Raw genomic sequence first — 23,088 nt, 5'->3', positions numbered from 1 at the left:
AACCCCCAAGCGAGAACAGAAGGCCTTCCAGAATCTGGAAACAAATTGCGTGCCCCTATCAGAAACTATGTCTGAAGGAATGCCATGCAATTTAACAATGTGATCAACAAACGCTTGCGCCAGCGTCTTAGCATTGGCTAACCCAGGAAAGAGAATGAAATGCGCCATTTTGATAAAACGGTCCACTACTACCAGAGTCACAGTCTTCCCCGAGGAACGAGGCAGGTCCGTAATGAAGTCCATAAACAGATGCGTCCAAGGATGGGAAGGAATGGGTAACGGGAGGAGAGAACCCGATGGCCGTGAATGAGGGACCTTGGCACGAGCGCAGGTCTCGCAGGCTGCCACAAAACCCTCAACCGTCTTACGAAGAGCCGGCCACCAGAATCTCCGAGCAATGAGGGGGGGACAAAGATCAGGAGCCTCTGCCTGGGCTGCCTGAACCTCTGCTTCCAAATCAGGATAAAAGCAGAGACGACCACCCCTTCAGCCAAAATGGGACCCGGGTCTTCAAAGTTCCCCCTCCCGGAAAACAACGTGACAGGGCATCCGCCTTCACATTTTTAACCCCAGTGCGGAACAAAACAACAAAATTAAACCTAGAAAAGAACAAAGACCATCTGGCCTGTCTCGGGTTCAGACGCTTGGCCAATTCCAAGTAGGCCAGATTCTTATGGTCTGTAAACACGGTAATAGGGTGTCTGGCTCCCTCTAACCAATGGCGCCATTCCTCAAAAGCTAATTTGATGGCCAACAACTCCCTATCTCCCACATCGTAATTTCTCTCTGCAGAGGAGAGTTTCCTTGAGAAAAAGGCACACGGTCGCCATTTGGCAGGAGAGGGACCCTGAGATAAGACCGCACCCACACCCACCTCAGAAGCATCCACCTCAACAATAAAAGGTAGAGAGACATCAGGTTGTACCAAAATGGGAGCGGAAACAAAACTCTCTTTGATACTAGAAAAGGCTTTAAGCGCATCTACCGACCACGAAGAAAAATCTACCCCCTTTTTAGTCATATCAGTGAGTGGCTTAACAACAGAGGAATAATTCAAAATGTACTTTCTGTAATAATTGGCAAAACCCAAAATCCGCATCAGCGCCTTCTGATTCTCAGGAAGCTCCCAATCAAGCACAGCGCTGACCTTCTCAGGGTCCATGCGAAAACCAGAAGCGGAGAGAAGAAAACCAAGAAATTGAATCTCCGGAGCCGCAAACACACATTTTTCCAGTTTAGCGTACAAATTATTATCCTGCAGAATCAGCAAGACCTGACGTAGGTGGTCTCGATGAGTCTTGAAATCAGGAGAAAAAATCTAAATGTCATCCAGATATACCAGTACAAATTTCCCCATTAAATGATGAAAAATGCTGTTCACAAAATGTTGGAAGATGGCCGGAGCATTCATCAAACCAAAGGGCATAACCAAATTCTCGAAATGACCCTCAGGGGTATTGAAGGCTGTCTTCCATTCGTCCCCTTCCCTGACCCTGACTAGGTTGTATGCCCCTCTTAAATCCAACTTAGAAAAAACCTTAGCCCCAACAATCTGGTTAAACAGGTCTGGGATCAGAGGAAGCGGATATGGGTCACGAATCGTGATACGGTTCAGCTCCCTAAAATCCAGACAAGGTCTTAAAGAACCATCTTTTTTCTTAACAAAAAAAAACCCAGCGGCAACAGGTGACTTCGAGGGTCGGATGTGTCCCTTTCTCAGGCTCTCAGAGATATAAGTACGCATAGCGACTCTTTCAGGTTGGGAGAGATTGTATAAACGTGATTTTGGCAGTTTGGCGCCTGGGATGAGATTAATAGGACAGTCGTACTCCCGGTGCGGGGGCAACTCCTGGACACCACTCTCGGAAAACACATCCGAAAATTCAGAGAGAAAAGATGGCACAGTCTTGGTAGAAATCTCTGAAAGAGACGCCGTGAGGCAATTCTCTCTGCAAAACTCACTCCAACCATTTATTTGCCTTGCTTGCCAATCAATGGTGGGGTTATGTTTAGTGAGCCAGGGTAGCCCCAACACTAGAGGAGTAGGTAATCCGCTTAAGACGAAACATGACATATCCTCAACATGAGCGTCACCCAAAGTCAAACGGATATTGTGAACGATGACCTTTAACGATCTTTGAGAAAGTGGAGCGGAATCGATAGCAAAATCAGGTATATCCTTTTCCAAAGTGCATACCTGGAAACCATGCGTTATTGAAATTGATTATCAATGAGATTGACAGCTGCTCTACTATCTACAAAAATCTTACAAACAATGTTCTTGCTGTCTAGCGCCACCCTGGCAGGTAGGAGAAAACGGGAACTACAAGTAAATGGCAAACCTTCAATTTCCGCATCAACCTTGCCAATAGTAGCAAATGGAAAGTTTTTAGAGGTTTTTTTTTTCTTTTTGTTTTTCTTTTATTACCCTCAGAAAACTCCATGAATCTCCTAGAGGGGCAAACATTAGCCAAATGATTTATACCCCCACAACAGAAACAAACCCTCCTCTGAGAGCTGAATCCTCTATTATCAGAGGCAAGCAAACCCAGCTGCATGGCCTCCTCCTCAGAGGGGATTGAGAGAGACTGAGACCCCTGCACACTGAATGAGACAGCCCCACTGTCCTTGGACTGAATATGACAGGAAAGAGTAGTCTCCTCTTTCTCTCTAAGACGCCTGTCAATACGAACAGCTAGAGACATGGCAGATTCTAACGAGGCTGGTCTCTCATGAAAAGCAAATGCATCTTTCAATCTTTTCGAAAGACCATCGCAAAATTGACTTCGGAGTGCAGCATCATTCCAACCAGTATCAGCTGCCCATCTCCGAAATTCTGAACAATATATCTCTGCAGACTGTTTACCCTGGCATAAAAGACACAGTTTAGATTCAGCCAGAGCAATACGATCCGGGTCATCATATATCTGCCCCAGGGCTATAAAAAATTCATCCACCGATCGGAGGGGCCGTGCCCCGACCGGCAGCGAAAAGGCCCAAGACTGAGCGTTATCCCTGAGCAGCGAGATGATGATCCCCACCCTCTGCTCCTCATCACCAAAGGAATGGGGAAGTAGGCGAAAATGGAGTTTGCAAGCCTCTCTAAAGCGAGCAAAGTTCTCACTACCCCCGGAGAACGTATCCGGAAGCGAGATCTTAGGCTCGGAACAAACTCTATGAATGCCAGCAGAACCGGTAACCTGAAACTGAGACACAGTTTTACCGAGATCTGCTACCTCCAGCGAAAGACCTTGCATGTGGTCCATCAAGGCTGAAACCGGATCCATGCTTAAGACGGTTATGGCGGTTTATAATGTCACGGATGGTGTTGCAGAAAGCTGGAACTTATAAATAAACATCCGACTGGCTTGATCCCAAACTAAGGAGCATATGGGTGAGCCCTATAAATCCACTAGAGCTCTCCCTGACTGCTATGCCCATGCAAAGGTCTTTATGGTAGACGATTGCATGCCCACGTACCTTATACTATGTGACACATGAAAACCCTATAATAGTGAGGGGACACGACCACCGGCTCCCTGCACTTAATACGGACGGAGTCAGGGTCACCTACAATCAAGCCAGCAAGGAAACACTTATCAAGGAAACAGACTTATCTGAGGAATCAGGAGAAGCAGCATCAAGCAGTGAACAACTCATCAAGGAAGAAGTATAAACCGCAAAGTGAAGCAGTATGGGAGGGAATATAAAGGGAGACAAATAGTGTAAATAGGTGACAGCTGGGAGAAGGAAAGGAGATGACAAAGTGAAACCAAAGCAAAGAACGTCATGCAAGAGGTAGCGAAGAACGTCTAACAGACCTTCTCACAGAGCTGGCGGTGACAGGTATGCGGTATGGTTTTAATCGGACTTTTGTCTGAGGCTTAGGGACAATGTCATGCTGGATTATGGAAGTGCGTCGAGGAAGGTCCGAGAACACATCTGTGTTCAGACTAACGAACTCCCTGGCCTCCTGAGTCTGTTTAGAGGAGAGGCTGTCAGCAGTTTTTTTTGTGGCAGCCACCTTTCTTGCATCAGACAGAAGGGCTGGTACCTCTTCTCCTAGAAAACCTGGCTGCAGGCTGTCTTCTGTACAGGTTTCCCTATTTTTCCACGGTTTGAGTAAATTCACATGGTAAACCTGCTCCGACTTTCTAGTGTACCTTGTAGTTTACATCTCCAATTTTCTCGAGTACCTCGTAGGGCCCATGCCACCTAGCCAGGAACTTACTGTCCACGGTCGGCACCAGAACCAAAACCCGATCACCTGGGTTAAAGATCCGGACCCGAGCCTGGGCTTGCTGAGCTGCCTCCATATGCTCCCTAAAAAGAGGAAACACTGTCTCTATCTGATCTTGCATCTGGGCAACGTACTCAATGACACTTTTATGTGGAGTGGGTTGTTGTTCCCACGCCTCTATGGCCACGTCCAAGAGACCACGAGCATGTCTGCAATATAGCAGTTCGAAGGGCGAAGACCCAGTAGAAGCCTGGGGTACCTCTCGCACTGTCCTTGCCATCTTTAGACACTACATTTTTCAACATATTTTTTAATGTTTGGTTAAACCGTTCTACCGTCCGTTTGCGGATGGTAAACAGATGTCCGTAGTTGTTTTATGTGCAGCAACTTACAGAGTTCCCTCATCACCTTGGACATAAAAGGGGTTCCTTTTTCGGTCAGAACCTCTTTAGGTAGTCTGTCTGTGAAGGTTCTCATTTATCCAGGTCATGGTATATCTGTAAAGAATAAATCAACTTGACTTACTGTAGATTTCTTGAAAACGTTTCACTCGTTCTTCCAACGAGCTTTCTCAATTCTGAGTGACTGTACAAGAATTCTTTTACAGTCACTCAGAATTGAGAAAGCTCGTTTATGCTTTACAGATATCTTTAGGTAGTCCCACTCGGGAAAACATCTCCATTAACTCCTTAGCTATGAGTTTGGCCGAGGTATGTCGCAGTGGCACCGCCTCCGGGTACCGAGTGGCATAGTATAGAAAGACTAAGATATGTTGATGCCCTCTGGCGGAGTTTGATACTGGGCCTATGAGGTTCATAGCTATTCGGTCAAACGGTACTTCGATAATCGGGAGAGGTACTAGGGGACTACGAAAATGTGGCTGGGGGCTACTTATCTGGCAGGTTGGGCAAGACTTACAAAACTCTTCCACTTCTTTGAATATGCTGGGCCAGTAAAACCGCTGTAGAATACGACCTGAGTTTTCTGCAGCCCCAGGTGACCCCGAGAACGTGTTGGTGGGCTAGATCGAACACAAGCTTGCGATAAGCCTTGGGGCCACCAACTGTTCAGTAGGCTCACCCCATAGTTGGTTTACCCGATACAACATATCCTGATGAACCACAAAACGGGTAAACAATGACTCTGCCCCAGGTTGTTGTGGTTCACCATCTAATATTAGCACATTTTCCCAGCCGCGGGACATTGGTCGGTACCAAAATTATCCCTGGAGACATTGAGGTCTGACAATTTAGGACCCGGCGGCAAGTCCTCCCCGTCTCCCACCATCACACTTAGTGGGGTTGTCTCCCAGGTCAGGCAGTGGAGGATCAGAATCCAATAAATGGGCAAAAGTTGGTACATGGGTAGACAAATATATACAGCATACCTTTGAAGGAACTATGAATCTAGATAACCTATTACTCATTTACCCTCCACAGAGGAATGAACCTTAAAGGATAACTGTCATATTTTCATCAAAAAATCTATTCTAGCATATGTTACTGCTGAAGCAGCATTATGCATAAAGCAATCTTTAGTTTCTTTACTTACCACTGTTTTCCTTGAGTTTTCCCCTTAGTTATGGCTGTTTTGAATCCTACATTATGAGGATCTTCTCACGATGGCTCCTCTGCCAGTTCTCTGAGGCCAAAACTGCATTCCCTCAGGTCACATACAAATTTTCTGTAGCCAGCCAATCAGATTTGATTACTGAGAGACACGGCTCCTCACTCTGAAGCCTAATGCAGGCATGCAGTGTGAAGGACCGCCCTTCTGTCTTCCTAGCCGGAGACAGATGAGCCATAGCAATGGTCTTTTAAGGGAGCAGTGGAAAGGGACAGTGGACATTAATGAAAGCTGTTATTATAAGGTAGTTACAAATCTTTTGGCAATCATTGACAGACTAACTCAGGTATACATGCCTAGCTCTAATCAACTAGCAAATTTAAAAAAAAATGACAGTTATCCTTTAAGTACCCAAAGGTAATCAGCCAGTGGCTGGAGTGAATTAAGGTGTGCACTGGCCCTTTAAAGGGGTATTCCCATCATGGACATTAGGGGCATACCGCTAGGATGTGCCCCCAATGTCTGATAGGTGTGGGTCCCACCTCTGGGACCCGTACCTATACTTAGAACGAAGCCCGCAAAGTGCCAGAGGGTGCACTGCGCATGTGCGCCCACCTTCCATTCATTTCTATGGGGCTGCTGAAAATATTTTCGGAAGTCCCGTTGAAATGAATGGGAAGCGCACCATGCATGGCTTCACTTCTATGGGTCTGAATCATCACCCGGTTATTTTCAACTCTCTCCTGGAAATGAATGAAGAGCGGCAGCACATGCACAGTGCGCCCTACAGCACTTGGATATGCCCCCGGTGTCCAAGATGGGCCAACCTCTTTAAGAGCCAGAAAGCGAACAAGCACCCTACGGGCAGAACAAAGTGCATTAGCCAGCAGGAAGCAGAAAGCGACTTGTATGCAAACAAAAGAGTAGCAGTCGGGCCCACCCAGGGAAGCAGCAGAAGAATGGTGGGTATGGGCCACTGGTGAGGATGGGTGAGAGACTGCGCTGGTTGGCGAGTTAGGAAGCCACCAGTGTAACAGTGCTTCTTAATAATTGTGGTGCATCTGACTCCAGAGGTATACAGATTATAACTGGTGTTTAAAACATTGGTCTTAAGGGGTTATCCGAGAGTATAAATAGCTCTCCCATATGACGGGCCCCTCTCATTGAATATACTTACCTGGCTCCCCTTGCCGCTCCTGGTCCCACACTGCCGCAGCTGCTTCTCCCCGTGCATGGATGAAAATATCTGGTGTCAGGAGGGAGCAGCCAATGGGAGGCTATGGAGGCTCATCCCTGTCTGCCATTGGCTGCTCCCACCGACGCCGGGTGTTTTCATCCGCGCACGGGGAGAAGCTGCAGCAGCAGTGCGGGAACCAGGAGTGGATCTGGGAGCCTGGTAAGTATATTCAATGTGAGGGGCCGGCATATGGGGGAGCTTTTTATACTCTTGGATAACCTCTTTAAATTCCTCACGTTTCTTTTTTTATCAGCTACCTAGAAATTTGAAAACAGTGGGGGAGATTTGCTATTGAAAATGTGCCCGTTTTTGGCGCACTATGCACCAAAATCTGACATGCATGCTTTGCATCACATTTAGTAACTGTTTTACACTCTTTCTTAAGTATTTTAATCCTCGTCCGCTCGTCCGACAAGGGCGTGTGGCTTCTTAGGCTACTTTCACACTCGCGTTTGGTGCGGATCCGTCATGGATCTGTACAAACGCATCTGTTCAGATAATACAACCGCATGCATCCGTTCAGAACGGATCCGTTTGTATTATTTTTAACATAGCCAAAAGGGATCCGTCTTGAACACCATTGAAAGTCAATGAAAAACAGATCAGTTTTCTATTGTACCAGATTGTGTCAGTGAAAACGGATCCTTCCCCATTCACTTACATTGTGTTCCGTTTGGCTCAGTTTCGTCAGACGGACACCAAAACGCTGCAAAGCGGAATGGAGGCGGAACGGAGTCAAACTAAGCCAAACTGATGCATTCTGAGCGGATCCTTATCCATTCAGAATGCATTAAGGGCAAAACAGATCCGTTTTGGACCGCTTGTGAGATCCCTGAATAGATCTCACAAATGGAAACCAAAACGCCAGTGTGAAAGTAGCCTTAGACAGTGCAAAGTATGACACTATTAGTAAATCTGCCCCAGTATGTGTTGATCAGTTACCCATATCATCAGCTGTCGAATCTCCCTTACAGTAAAATTGAATGTACTTTTCAAAGGGCCCCATAAATAGACTCCTGTAGTACCCCCTATTACTGTATGGCAGTAGGGAGAAGTTCACACGTTCAGGAATCCTTTACTACAATAAATGCCACTTCAGCTGTATTCTTTAATTAAAGATGTACAGCATGTACATTCCAGATCATATTACCTTACAAAAACAGGCCACCATTATGGTAAAAAAAATTAACTAGTTGAAATAAAGGAGCAGTTTATTTCGAAAAGTTTTAGCGGCATACAAGCGCATCAGCGAAAAAAGGTGTTTTGTGCTGTGGTTTCTATGTATGTTGCCCTAATGTTCACTATTCCTGCTAATATTTTGTAGCTTCATTGATCTTGTGGCCTAACACTGTACTGTGTATGCTGCTCTCTTCTACCTGAGCTTTTCTCTTAATAACCCCTCCCCTTATTGCGCCATTTTCTTCTTTATTGTTTTATGACTTTCTCGTTGTCTTCCTGTCAGTGTTTCTCTCCTTTTCTGTCTCCCACGCCCTTCACCTGCAGAAAGTGATATTTCCGAAACAGGATGATGTGCTCATCTCCTTCTTGCCTCTGGCTCACATGTTTGAGAGAGTAATACAGGTAAGCCTTTTGCCTGATCTGACTTGGCCTTGTTGGGCTGCCTGTGTTTTTTTTTTCTTTCCAGAGTCAGTGGTCCCCCACATCTGAGGATGTACACATTTCCTATTTGCCCTTAGCACACATGTTTGAGAGAATGGTTCAGGTAAGGTCTTTGTGTTGGTAAAAGTAGTGACACTGTCACTGAGAACCCAATGAAATGATCTGACATCTCAAATGAGTTTTCTTACCAGGTCAATTGAATATAGCTGCTTTCATAAAATGATATGGTAGATATGTTCCTAAGTAGTTTGTATCTAACTAGACAGCTAGTTTAGGCTGTGTACTCATGGCATATAATCAGTATAAAAGGAATTTTATGTGACACACACCAACAAAGTTAGTTTCATATAATGATTGGTTTCATTAGTGATCTCAAATTTTATTATAATTATGACTTATCATCATAAGTCATAATTATAATAAAATTTGAGATCACTTATGAAACCAATCATTATATGAAACTAACTTTGTTGGTTTTTGTCACATAAAATTCCTTTTATACTGATTATATGCCTAAACTAGCTGTCTAGTTAGATACAAACTACTTAGGAACATATCTACCATATCATTTTATGAAAGCAGCTATCTTCAATGGACCTGGTAAGAAAACTCATTTGAAGATACATTAAAGAACAAACACCCTCACCTTAGCTATCCAGAATAAATTTAAAAGAGAGAATCTTTCCCAACTTTATTTGTGGTAGTTCTTTGAGTGGATTAATAATTTCACTCATATGACTAGTAGACATTTTACATGGAACATTATCTTCAGAGTTTACTCTCATGACACTTAACTTTTTATTGGATGCTCATTAACAGAAAATTGCAACCTGTTCCTTTATCAGTAAAGACCTTTACTATTATTGTGAAATGGAGATAAAGTATGATAGTGGCAGTCTTACTTTATAGTTTTTATGTTGCAGGGATGGGCTGATGGGCAGTTTCATGTATTAATAAACACAGTATATCAATGGCCATAGACACAATTGAGGGTATTTTTTTTAACTTTAATACATGTGTTTTTGGACAAATAGCAGTTTTTGCAATTGGTTTTATTAAAATGTTTGGCTGTTTGGCTACCACAGCTTCTGTGTATCATAGCTGGCTGAACAATGAGATCCATCGGGGAGCTTGTCTGATGGCTCAGTCTACATTCCCTCACTCTCCTCTCCTGAATGATCTTCTAAGGCTGATTTAGCTTATCCAATTCTTGCAGTGTGCACAGTAGGAGATAGCACTTTAATAAGTGTTATCTAAATCTTTAGATTTTTGTAGAGGTAGCCTTTTGTAGTGATATAGTCCTGAACAGTCGCTAAAAATAATTTGTGCAAACTTATATAACACTATATCAGACTGACTTGAGCATGTACCTAGCTGTAATGCTGTATTTGGAATTCACTTAATCTTTTCTCGCATTAACAGTCGGTAGTATATTGCCATGGTGGACGCATTGGATTCTTCCAAGGTGACATTCGTCTGCTGTCTGATGACATGAAGACTTTACAACCCACTATTTTCCCAGTTGTTCCAAGATTACTAAATAGAATGTATGACAAGGTGGGTACATTCAGCAAATACTCCTTTGCAGCCATTGCAAATGGATTCAATGAAATATATATTTTTTTTCATGTTTTCATTCATTTACTAATTATGAAAACATGAAGACACTGTGCCAGAAATGGGCTTTCCTTCGGAGCAAATGGTCCAGAGATTATTGTTAACTGAAACCTGCCAGAATTTCTTCCAGAAAGCTAATCTCCACTATCTTAAGGGGAACCTGTCACTACAAAATGCAGTGTAATCTTTAGGTAGCATGTTATGGAACAGGAGGTTTTGTGGGGAAAAAATTCAGTAAAACCTGCAATTTATATATTTAAATCTCTTGCTATTTCTGACTTCAGTTGTACATGGGGGACTGTGTAAGTATGTATACATAAAGACAGTAGCTGTGAATGATCGTTGTACATGGAGGTCTGAAATTCAGAAACAGCAGAGGTCTAAATTAGAGATGAGCAAATCTAATCTTAACTGATCGAATTTGTTGTGGATTTCACAACAATTCTGCTGCCAGTCGAATCCAAAGTTTTGGCAATTCACTTTTGGACAAATCAAGCAAGACAGTGGCAGTGCCATTTTACTGTGAAAGTTGACAGGGAAAATGTCAGGGAGGATGAAAATGGAAAATCACATGACCCTGGAAAGGAGGGGGCTTGCCCTGATTGGCTCAGAGGCTGACATACAGTATATGAGCCAATCAGGGGCCAGGATTTTGTCTGGTCCTTCAGTCTCTGGGCTTGATCGGAAGCTATGTATGTATCTTGCAAAAAACAATTACAGACACAAGCCAGCAATCTTAGCTTGTTGTAGGGTCACACTAGCATTTGAGAGATCTGGCTTCTGCCGGAAGCTAAATGAATACTGTCCGGCTCTATTAACTATAATGGGGACCCGCAGAGATCCATCCGCAACCTGGCAAATATGGCAACAAGTTCTCCAGAATCCTCAACCAACTTTATTTTTTTCTGTACATGAACAGCCAGCCTTATTTTTTTTTTAAACCTCAAGTTTCTAAAGTTCATAAGTGTTTTATAGTTTTTTTTCCCAATGCTATACTGTATATTATTCTGCAAATGCTGCGCAAACCCAGTTTCAATTTTGCTACATTTATAAAAGCACTTCAGCACATTTCAGTGTGTCAGTAGTGTGTTTGTAGAAGGGGATATAAAATTGCACCTTTTAATTCCCAAAAAACAGCTACAGTTTTAGAACCGTGCATAATTAAGCAGTTGATTGCATTTTACCAGTGTGTTTGTAGCACAGCATGTTTAACTGCACATCTGTTAGTTGCGCCTCTGTTAGTTACGGAAAAAAAATGTTTCAATTTGGCTGCCATTTGTAATTGTGGATTTTAATGCATCAATATACCAGTTTCATCCAATGCTTCTTTATTGCATCATATACCGTGCTTTTAGCTAAGGCATTGTATTGCATCAGTATACTGTGCAGTTTTAGTGCATTAATATAGCAGTTTTATTTAACACATTCTATTACATCAAGATACAGTGCAGATTTAGTGGATGTATTACTGCAATAACTACATTAATATAGCAATTTAATTTAATGCATTTTATTATTTCAAGATGCCATACAGTTTAGTGAACATATTGTACAGCATCAATATAGCAGTTTTATAAAATGCATTGTATTACCATTGTAGATTGTCAGTGTGCAGTGTGTTTGTAGAAGGGGGGGGGGGAACTTTTAAGTCACTCCTGTTTGTAAATTACAGGAAAACACTTGCAATTATGCTGCAATTTAATAGTCTGTGCACCAAACCTGTGACATTTCATTTATAGGTCTAATAATAAAATGTCTGGTAAACAGAAGAGTGGAAAATGAAAGACCCATATCCTCTCAAACAGCAGGATGATATCAATGTCACCTCTGAGTCTGACCATGCCTTGGAGCCAGGGGTCACAGCATTCTTCCTGCTCCTCCTCTTTGTGGCTCCAGAGAAGCCTTTCACTTCCATCATATCTGTCTTCACTTCTCCCTCCTAGTGGGCGCCTTCTTTTTCCCCAAGAAGAGGCAACACACCCCCATGTGCTATGGAAGATACTCACTGTCAACAGACAGCGTTTTGACTGCCATGGGGATGAGATTCAGGGGAGGTAGAAGACCCTGTGTTTTTGTTGGTAGTAATCATGGTGGTTGCTGTAGGGCAGTGTTAGCCGTGGCACTTTGGGCAAATACAGAAGAGGGGATTGGGAGGGGGACCAAGGAGCCCTCAATGACATATCACAGTCTTATAAAAGTTGCAGGAAGGGTAAGGACTGTGACGATGATTGTGTGTTGGACATGACCTAGTCGGATTAGGGTGCTGAAGAGCAGGTGACGTCAGAAGAGGATGGCTATCAGTAATCAGAACATGCCTGTCCATCTTCTAGTGGTCTAATTTGCAGCAGCACAATGTCCTTATCATCATCAGTTACTGCTTCTCCTGCTTGGACCACTACTGCTACTCCTCCTCTCCATCAGCAGCTATCGATTATGGAATGTGTGGCCAGGCATGCTCATCAGCCCCATGGTTTGCAAGCTTAATTTCCAACTGTATCAAAGAAATGAATGGGCACTCTTATATCCGGAACATAGGTTTAGTGTAGTCACACTGTCTATATTTATTAATACATATGATAATGATGCAGAGTACATAAAACACAAATCCGAATCAGGAATATAAATGAATAGCCTTGCTAGTATATCCGGTATCTATTAAAATAAACAAAATATCATAGATAAGATACAGGCCTGTAAATACACAATAAAATAGAATAAAATACAATAAGGTACTAATTGATATGGAACACTGTAGCAAAAAGTTCATTTCAAGGAAAGCGGTTCCGAGTGAAATACTATCTCTATATCAATATTGTCTAGCCCCTACAGACCGTGGGCAACACGCGATCCAATATTGCGATTGAACAGCATATTATTTTGAGCACAGTAACACAGTATATGTTACACTATTGGATTTTCATGCACGTTTACAAAGTTATTTTAACACGGATAAAGTTACTTTAACACGGATGGACTCTGACTGATCACCAGCGATTTTTTTCTATTATCAGCACTTTTGGATTTTTCTACTACCAGCACTTTTGGATTCTGACCTTTTTTCACTTATAGGGAGTAGGAATTTATTGGACTCACATACTCAGTCACTATTTTATACCAGTATATTGCAGTAGGACCGTCTATTTGTTTGCGGACTGGATGGACTTGGTCAATCTGGCCCCAGCAGCCATTTCACTCAATCCGCAATTATTTACTGTGCACTCTCAGTAGCTACAGTTGCAAGAAAAAGTATGTGAACCCTTTGGAATGATATGGATTTCTGCACAAATTGGTCATAAAATGTGATCTGATCTTCATCTAAGTCACAACAATAGACAATCACAGTCTGCTTAAACTAATAACACACAAAGAATTAAATGTTACCATGTTTTTATTGAACACACCATGTAAACATTCACAGTGCAGGTGGAAAAAGTATGTGAACCCCTAGACTAATAAGGTCTCCATGAGCTAATTGGAGTGAAGTGTCAGCCAACTGGAGTCCAATCAATGAGATGAGATTTGAGGTGTTGGTTACAGCTGCCCTGCCCTATAAAATACACACACCAGTTCTGGGTTTGCTTTTCACAAGAAGCATTGTCTGATGTGAATGATGCCTCGCACAAAAGAGCTCTCAGAAGACCTACGATTAAGAATTGTTGACTTGCATAAAGCTGGAAAGGGTTATAAAAGTATCTCCAAAAACCTTGCTGTTCATCAGTCCACAGTAAGACAAATTGTCTATAAATGGAGAAAGTTCAGCACTGCTGCTACTCTCCCTAGGAGTGGCCGTCCTGTAAAGATGACTGCAAGAGCACAGTGCAGACTGCTCAATGAGGTGAATAAGAATCCTAGAGTGTCAGCTAAAGACTTACAAAAGTCTCTGGCATATGCTAACATCCCTGTTAGCGAATCTACAATACGTAAAACACGAAACAAGAATGGATTTCATGGGAGGATACCACAGAGGAAGCCACTGCTGTCCAAAAAAAACATTGCTGCACGTTTACAGTTTGCACAAGAGCACCTGGATGTTCCACAGCAGTACTGGCAAAATATTCTGTGGAAGAAACACACAACACTATGTGTGTAAAAAAAGAGGCACAGCACACCAACATCAAAACCTCATCCCAACTATGAAGTATGGTGGTGGGGGCATCATGGTTTGGGGCTGCTTTGCTGCGTCAGGGCCTAGACGGATTGCTATCATCGAAGGAAAAATGAATTCCCAAGTTTATCAAGACATTTTGCAGGAGAACTTAAGGCCATCTGTCCACCAGCTGAAGCTCAACAGAAGATGGGTATTGCAACAGGACAACGACCCAAAGCATAGAAGTAAATCAACAACAGAATGGCTTAAACAGAAGAAAATACGCCTTCTGGAGTGGCCCAGTCAGAGTCCTGACCTCAACCCGATGGAGATGCTTTGGCATGACCTCAAGAAAGCGATTCACACCAGACATCCCAAGAATATTGCTGAACTGAAACAGTTCTGTAAAGAGGAATGGTCAAGAATTACTCCTGACCATTGTGCACGTCTGATCTGCAACTACAGGAAACGTTTGGTTGAAGTTATTGCTGCCAAAGGAGGTTCAACCAGTTATTAAATCCAAGGGTTCACATACTTTTTCCACCTGCACTGTGAATGTTTACATGGTGTGTTCAATAAAAACATGGTGACATTTAATTCTTTGTGTGTTATTAGTTTAAGCAGACTGTGATTGTCTATTGTTGTGACTTAGATGAAGATCAGATCACATTTTATGACCAATTTGTGCAGAAATCCATATCATTCCAAAGGGTTCACATACTTTTTCTTGCAACTGTATTTAAAAAATCCATATCAATTAGTACCTTATTGTATTTTATTCTATTTTATTGTGTATTTACAGGCCTGTATTTTATCTATGATATTTTGTTTATTTTAATTTAATAGATACCGGGTATACTAGCAAGGCTATTCATATACACTCACCTAAAGAATTATTAGGAACACCATACTAATACAGGGTTGGACCCCCTTTTGCCTTCAGAACTGCCTTAATTCTACGTGGCATTGATTCAACAAGGTGCTGATAGCATTCTTTAGAAATGTTGGCCCATATTGATAGGATAGCGTCTTGCAGTTGATGGAGATTTGAGGGATGCACATCCAGGGCACGAAGCTCCCGTTCCACCACATCCCAAAGATGCTCTATTGGGTTGAGATCTGGTGACTGTGGGGGCCATTTTAGTACAGTGAACTCATTGTCATGTTCAAGAAACCAATTTGAAATGATTCGAGCTTTGTGACATGGTGCATTATCCTGCTGGAAGTAGCCATCAGAGGATGGATACATGTTCTCATTCTGTTTACGCCAAATTCGGACTCTACCATTTGAATGTCTCAACAGAAATCGAGACTCATCAGACCAGGCAACATTTTTCCAGTCTTCAACAGTCCAATTTTGGTGAGCTCGTTCAAATTGTAGCCTCTTTTTCCTATTTGTAATGGAGATGAGTGGTACCCGGTGGGGTCTTCTGCTGTTGTAGCCCATCCGCCTCAAGGTTGTGCGTGTTGTGGCTTCACAAATGCTTTGCTGCATACCTCGGTTGTAATGAGTGGTTATTTCAGTCAACGTTGCTCTTCTATCAGCTTGAATCAGTCGGCCCATTCTCCTCTGACCTCTAGCATCCACAAGGCATTTTTGCCCACAGGACTGCCGCATACTGGATGTTTTTCCCTTTTCACACCATTCTTTGTAAACCCTAGAAATGGTTGTGCGTGAAAATCCCAGTAACTGAGCAGATTGTGAAATACTCAGACCGGCCCGTCTGGCACCAACAACCATGCCACGTTCAAAATTGCTTAAATCACCTTTCTTTCCCATTCTGACATTCAGTTTGGAGTTCAGGAGATTGTCTTGACCAGGACCACCCCCCTAAATGCATTGAAGCAACTGCCATGTGATTGGTTGACTAGATAATTGCATTAATGAGAAATAGAACAGGTGTTCCTAATAATTCTTTAGGTGAGTGTAAATCTGTGTTAAATGCAATTCTTCATGTAATTTGCCTGGCTACTAGCAGGTGGCAGCAACCCATGTAAGTATGGATTATTCCAGCTTACTCCCCCTCTGTGGCGAGGTGGGCTGGACCCACATCCTGCAGTTTGGGTGGAGAAGGAAGTTAGAAGTAGTGTAGCCCACCCCCTGCTAGTAGTAGGGTGTGTGTGTGTGTTGAATTCCCCTGCATATGGGAGACAGCAAGGACCTAGTCCTGGCTGAGACTTGGCTATATACCCAGCTAGAGCACCTTCCGCTCTGCTGGATGAAGAGAGCAGCAACTACAGACAAACTCCAGAGTTCCAGGAAGAAAGCATCCCCTGAGAATCCATCTGAGAGATAAGTCCAGTGCCTAGGAGAAGCCTATTCCTCCTCAGCTAGTCTGTCCCCATACAGCAGAAGTTGCAGATAAGTGCAGAAGCTATCCTGCAAGCTCCATATTTAAAGCAGAAGTACTCATTCGTGCCAATCATTGACAAAACCTGCTGGTACCAAGAGACCAAAGCTGTATACTGTTTGGATGCAAGTTATTTCAAGTAAGGCAACGTTTGAACTTCATCTAAAGGTCTTGACATCATTTATTCTGCAAAGTTCCTCTATTACTCCTACTCAAATTTATTGCAAGTTAGCCAGGAGCCAGGAGTCCGGCCGTACCCAGTAGGAGACACCGTGACACAACTCCCACAAAACTATAGAGACATTATAGGCCATTACACCACTCTGGCATTCCTAATCTGGGACGTGCATTATAACACCTTGGAAGGGCCCTGGGATAGTACCCTTCGGATGCTGCAATTGGTGTCACGACAAATACAGAATATTATCCACCCATACCTGGACACTGCATTAAAGTACCGTCACGGATAGGATCGAATTGTATGTCTAACCCTACTACAAAGAACTGTGTCAAGACCCTGATAATTGACTTTATTACTTTTATTGTGGTGCAAGAAAACGCTAAACAGTGTGCGCTAGCAAGCCAAGGGTTAATTCGCCATATTTCTGTAATGGCGCAGCTTCTTCATGTCCCTCAGAAGTGGGAAAACACAGGAACACCCTCTCAGGAGCGCAAAAATGCTGACTACGCCCCTCTAGAAGCGGGAAACCTAAATCCTGCCCACCAAGAAATATGCAATGTGAGCCAAGGGAGTGAAGACTACAGGGTCCACCCTCACTTCCTTAGTCCAGCATGACCGAGGAGCAAAGTAAGATGGCGCTCCCCAAGCCAAAGTGGGACCAGATGACTATTGAAGGCGAATCGGTGTATGAAAATTACCCACCGGAGGTCTGGGTCTCCCAACTGGTGAGAAGGAACGGCCCCTCAGTGCTTGCCAGGATTCCGGAGGCTGTGGATTCCTCCTTGGACAGCGAGACAGCCGCCACTCCTGAAAACCAAGATGGCCACCGCACTCAAACCTGCTCCCGCGGAAGAAACTACCACCACTACCAAGGCCCCAGAGGAGATGACTACATCTGCGACCTCACCGCCCCGGCCCAGTGATTGGTGTAACTGCACCGGAAATGTCTGCAGCTTCAGAGACCTCCGCAATCATGTCGCCCATCGCAGAAGTCCCCGCGCACCGGCAGGAGGCACCGGAACCGGCCTTAACAACAGGTCATAGCCATCCCGCTCCCTGAGGCTTGTATCTGCCCCTGCACCGCACACGGTGGTACCCGGTAACTCTGCTAGGCCCAAGGAGGCCCTGCTCCTCACGCCGGCTGGTGTGGCGGAGGCAGCTGGAATTTCCACTCCACTGCCCAGAGAGACCAAACCCATACCAAGTCACCTCAACCGTGAGGTCCCCCTCAAATTACCTGCCATGCCCAGAGTCAGTGGAAATATAAGACGGTGGTTGAAGAGTGGGTCAAGCAGGTCCTGGATGAACCCCGGCCAGGGGACCCTAAACTAATCCGACGTACAGGAACTGTGTTGTGCTTCTCCGTGGAGAGAGGTGTTGGGTTCCTCTAGGACAATCACAGTGGGGAGGAACTATTTGTGAGCCGTTGTTCTGTTAAATGGAACTACCTGTCGTAGGCCCGTCACAACCTGTATGTTGGAGACCAAGTGGAATACACCCCGTTGCGGTCTGTACAGGGCTTATTTGCGGCTGGAGTAACCCTTCTGGCCAAGCCACTGTCCCCTGCCATAACCCATGAAGTCTGGCAGGAAGAACCAGGTGCTGCCGGTAGGTTGCAAAGCTTGCAAGCATGCCCAGATGGCCAGCTGAAATTCAGGGAACAAGCCCAACCTGAGCCAGGGCCCCTTATCCCTGACCTGGCTGCACCTCCAATGCTACGGGTGGGTCAGATTAATAACTCTGTGTTGACTTTCAATCCCAGGATACAACCCTATGTCCTACCCTGGAAACTTCCACAGGCACCCCTTGTCTGCCTACCAGAACCTCTTCCGCCAGAAAATTTACATGCCTCTGCACCGGCAAGGGATTCCGCTTTGCAGCAGGTTACCGCAGCGTTCTCCAGGCTGACTACTCAGCCAATTCCAGGAAGCACCACTAGAGGGCAGTGGCGCACCACAACAGCCGCAAAGCTTAGCTATCAGAGGCAGGAGTGCCCACTTATGAGCTTTAGTAGCTCCAGCAGTGAGGTGGACCTGCAAGTCCTTCTCTAAATGCCTCCTTCTCTACAATACAAAAACTTATGGGAGCCACAACATAGACTGCACTTGAAAGGTGAAGATCTGTTGGCCATTTGTTCTGTGTGTGTTGCCCTTGTTTGTTCCTCACCAGGATGGACATGGTTTGTTAGGACTCCCCCCACTTCAGCAACTGTCTATATCCCAGTTTGTGCTAAAGTTTGCACATTGTTTTATCCCCTTTCTCAGGTTATTTGAGAGCCTCATGGGACTATGGTTCTCATCTTGCTGCTAATTTTATGTGCTTTTACCTACTGTTTTGTACTGTTCCTTGGATTAAAAATATAATTGGTTTACAATTATATCTCACGTATGGATTACAATTAACTCTATTGTTTCCCGTGGGTTACACGTGACGTTTGTTTATTTCCAGACGATTCCAACTTTAAAGCACTGTAAGAAAAATGACTCAAGTCATGTTTGAGCATATCATGATGATATTGATTGCACTGATATTTGCATAATGTTGCATAATTTTCACTAATTTTACGTCCATGTTAACAGGTTATGCAACGTTCAAGCACTTATGCCCATTGTGTGTATTCTTCTCCAGGTGCCACAATGTAAATTTATGCACGGTTTTGTGAAATTGAACTTAACTTTTGCACTTAGCCAGATCAGTAGCACCTTTCTTTTGTGTCACCTTGCTTTACAGCTCTGTTCTCTTTATACGGACTGTCTCTGTGGATGCTTAATACTAATGGCCTACTCCTGGTGTCATGTATCCTAGGTACCCTGGTAGGACAAGTGGTAAGTCCCAGGCAGGTCCAGCAACTACAAGGGTAACCGCGCTGCTTCGGGAATGGCTAGTGGAGTAATATACCCCTCCTTCCTGTTTGTTATATGTGCCAGGATTGGTAATGGGTCTACTAAACCCCCATCCTGTGTTGTCTTCCAGGAGTTTTATAGGATTATTATACCCTCCTCCTGTGATATTGCCAGAAGCGTTTGGAGAAGCGTATACCTCCCCTTTCTGTGCCTTTGCCTAAGGTATGGTGCCTCCACCTTAGAGCCATTTAGCTACCCATATTCACCATAGTGATCGTGCTATAAGTCTTAATTTCCGACTTTGGTGCAGGGAAGGGAATACAGGATAAAACCACCCTTCCATTTGCGGGCATTTCATTACACAATGGTGGGATTACGGAGTAAAGACATCCCCATGCTTTCTTTGGTGCTCAGAGCTCAAAACACTTCAAAGTCAGTCAGTAATGTTTGCTTAGTGCAGACCGTTGGTTCACTGGGTATACCGAGAGGGCAACCGTTAATAAGACACCCTACTCATGCGTGCAGGAACCTTAGGGTAGCCGTTAAATGTTTGTCTTTGTTTATCTTGTATGTACTTCATGCAGTACTTTGTATTTATTTGGGTACCCCAGAGCTAATCCTCTTATCCTAAGCACAAGCTGTAAGGGGGAATGTAACACCCCAGAGTTGTGTTACTACACTCCTCTACCCCGCTATTATCTTCTAAGAGCCAGCATGTTCTATCTTTGTCACGACCATGGTCATGGTCGTGACTCCTGATCCGCATGCAGTTGCCTGCAGTTTGGTTTTTGTCAATCACATTGTGAGGGCGGCTGTATTGTTGCCTCACATGTGGTTGCCGCTGGCAACATGCTAGGCAGCTTGCTGCAATCTGCATGCGGTTGCACCTGGCAACCTGTCTTTGTAGGTGTGCCTTTTTATATGTTTGGTGTGCACGAGGTTTAGGTGTGTGCACTGTGACATTTTCCCTTCACTTGTGGCTGCCCGAGGCAACGTGTTGTATTGTTTACATGTGGTGGCAGTGTCTCGGCCTTCTGGCTGACTCCCAGGACATGGTTGCCACGCATGTCCTTGCCTGCGGTAACAGCTGCAGTGTGATAAGTGTTTGTACACTTCCCCTGTATGTGGCTGTTTTCCCTTGCCTGGTGTAGGAAGGGTTAACTCCCTTCTGTGTGTGTGAACACTGGGTGTATCTGTGTGGGTTTGGCTACATGGGCTATTTAGCCTCTGCTGAGAGCAGTACTCAGAGGGGTACTTCAACCATGGTCTGCTGGAGTCGTCCTCCTACTTTATACCATCTGCCAGTGAGGGCCACCCTTGTGGTCATAGATGTTTATACGTTAAGTTGATGTTGTATTCCTTTTGTTATTTAATGCAGCTATGGATCTGGGTTCCTGTGTGTGTGTGTGTGTGTGTGTGTGTGTGTATGTGTGTTGGCTGTGTCCATTTAAGTATGGTGTGGACATCAGCGTGTCAGCACAGGGATCCAGTCAGTAAGGCTGTGGCAGGTAGGTGGAACTAGTGCAGTTCACTTGCCATATCCATAGGTCTGTTTTTGGTACCCCTTTTCCTTGCAGCTTGGCCAGTGAGACTCCTGTTTCTCCATGCCTAGGAGGAACAGGTCGTCCTACCCTGCTCCTTGTTCCAGGGCAATCCTGAGGGCTAGCAGGGATTATTAGGTTCCGGTGTATGAGCCCTCCCACCATCAGGGTTGGCTCATATGGTTAGGAGTCAGGGTCAGATTAGGGACGCGATAGGAGGTGACCTGCTCCCTAATTCTGTCGTCCTGGCCGAGCAGCCTCTTAAATCTTCTGGTATCGCACGGCTGAGGGTTTTCCCCATCCTCAACCGTGACAATCTTTTTGCGGAACGGAAGTACGGGACGAAACCCCACGGAAGCACTTTGTAGTGCTTCCATAGGGTTTCGTTCTGCACCATTCCGCTTCTCTGGATTTACGGACCCATTTAAGTCAATGGGTCCGCATTTGTGCGGAATTCACACAGAACGGTGCCCGTGTATTGCAGATCCACATATGCGGTCCGCAATACAGCAACGGGACACCTGCGATCATGTGCAGTAGGCCTATGTGTGAACAGGTCAGGGGTGCAGATGTCCTAAGGAGGGGTGGAGAAGCAACTTGGCTGCCCTAATAGCTGCAGAGCTGGTGACCCAGAGACTGTGTGTTCAATGCCAGCAGCACTGACCAGAGGCATGGAGCAGGAGCTTCGTCTGTGATGCCAGTAGAGCTGCAGAGGGTCACTATTTCTCTGTCCTATTGCCACTAATAGGTTACTCAATAATAAAGACACATCACACAAAATCTGAGTTATTGGGGGGGGGGGGGGGGATTTATCAAAGCTCACTTGCCTGGTCCCATGCAAGTCTGTGTAGAACCTGCTCTCCAGGAGAATGGGTTCTACATAAACCTGCAAGGGACCAGGGCTGTCTAACAGTAAGTGGGTTATGTAAATCCAGAGACTGCAGGAGGAGGGGAGAGCTGAAGGGAACTCTCAGAAATGCGAGTATACAAGTGGTTGAAAACCAGGTATGATGGTTGATATGTGCATAGAAAGGGTAGGTCAATAAAAAATAAATAAATACGTGCACATATTTTTCTACAGCAGTTTAGTAACATATGCGTTTAAAGAATTTTCATGCACAAGGGTGTCCATAGCCTTTAATGAGTAACAAAACCTTTGTATCAAATTTTAATAAGATATCCCTAATGCCCTATTAAAACTTTTTCTAATATACTTTATTTATACATTTTGTATTTTTATTATATTTTTTTCTCCCTAAAGTGCACCATTCCCTATGCACTGACAGCTCAGCGGTGTATGGAGTGTGAAAATTTATGAAAGGGGCCGCAGCAGCACAGGAAGTATATGCGCTCCTGCCCGTACTCCCGGAGGATTACTAACTCCTGGCATAGCACTTGGGTACCTTGTAACCATATTCTATGCCAGGATTAGGCTACTTTCACACTAGCGTTCGGGTGTCCGCTCGTGCGCTCCGTTTGAAGGGGCTCACGAGCGGTCCCGAACGCATCCGTCTGGCCCCAATGCATTCTCAGTGGAGACGGATCCACTGAGAATGCATCCGCCTGCCAGCGTTCAGCCTCCGCTCCGCTCAGTGAGCGGACACCCGAACGCTGCTTGCAGCGTTCGGGTGTCCGCCTGGCCTTTCGGAGGCGAGCGGATCCGTCCAGACTTACAATGTAAGTCAATGGGGACGGATCCACTTGAAGATGACACCATATGGCTCAATCTTCAAGCGGATCCGTTCCCCATTGACTTACAATGTAAAGTCTGAACGGATCCGCTCAGACAACTTTCACACTTAGAA

General features: G+C 44.6%; 1 protein-coding gene across 7 annotated transcripts in view; it reads left to right on the top strand.

The window, feature by feature from the left end:
- ACSL6 (acyl-CoA synthetase long chain family member 6) overlaps positions 1 to 23,088 on the top strand; it is a 658,958-nt gene that overhangs the window by 495,092 nt on the left and 140,778 nt on the right. For 5 of the 7 annotated variants that reach the window (XM_040405087.1, XM_040405095.1, XM_040405060.1 and 2 more), the window contains 2 exons: positions 8,689 to 8,766; positions 10,086 to 10,220. In XM_040405087.1, the coding sequence (XP_040261021.1) occupies positions 8,689 to 8,766; positions 10,086 to 10,220 (213 nt within the window). Of the gene's footprint in view, positions 1 to 8,505; positions 8,625 to 8,688; positions 8,767 to 10,085; positions 10,221 to 23,088 lie in introns of all 7 variants that reach the window. The other 2 variants (XM_040405103.1, XM_040405067.1) reach the window with 2 other exon arrangements.

The sequence above is a fragment of the Bufo bufo genome, chromosome 1 (assembly GCF_905171765.1).
Source record: "Bufo bufo chromosome 1, aBufBuf1.1, whole genome shotgun sequence".
Lineage (NCBI taxonomy): Eukaryota > Metazoa > Chordata > Amphibia > Anura > Bufonidae > Bufo > Bufo bufo.
Note: the sequence above shows the minus strand (reverse complement) of the source record. Positions and strands in the feature narration are given on the sequence as shown.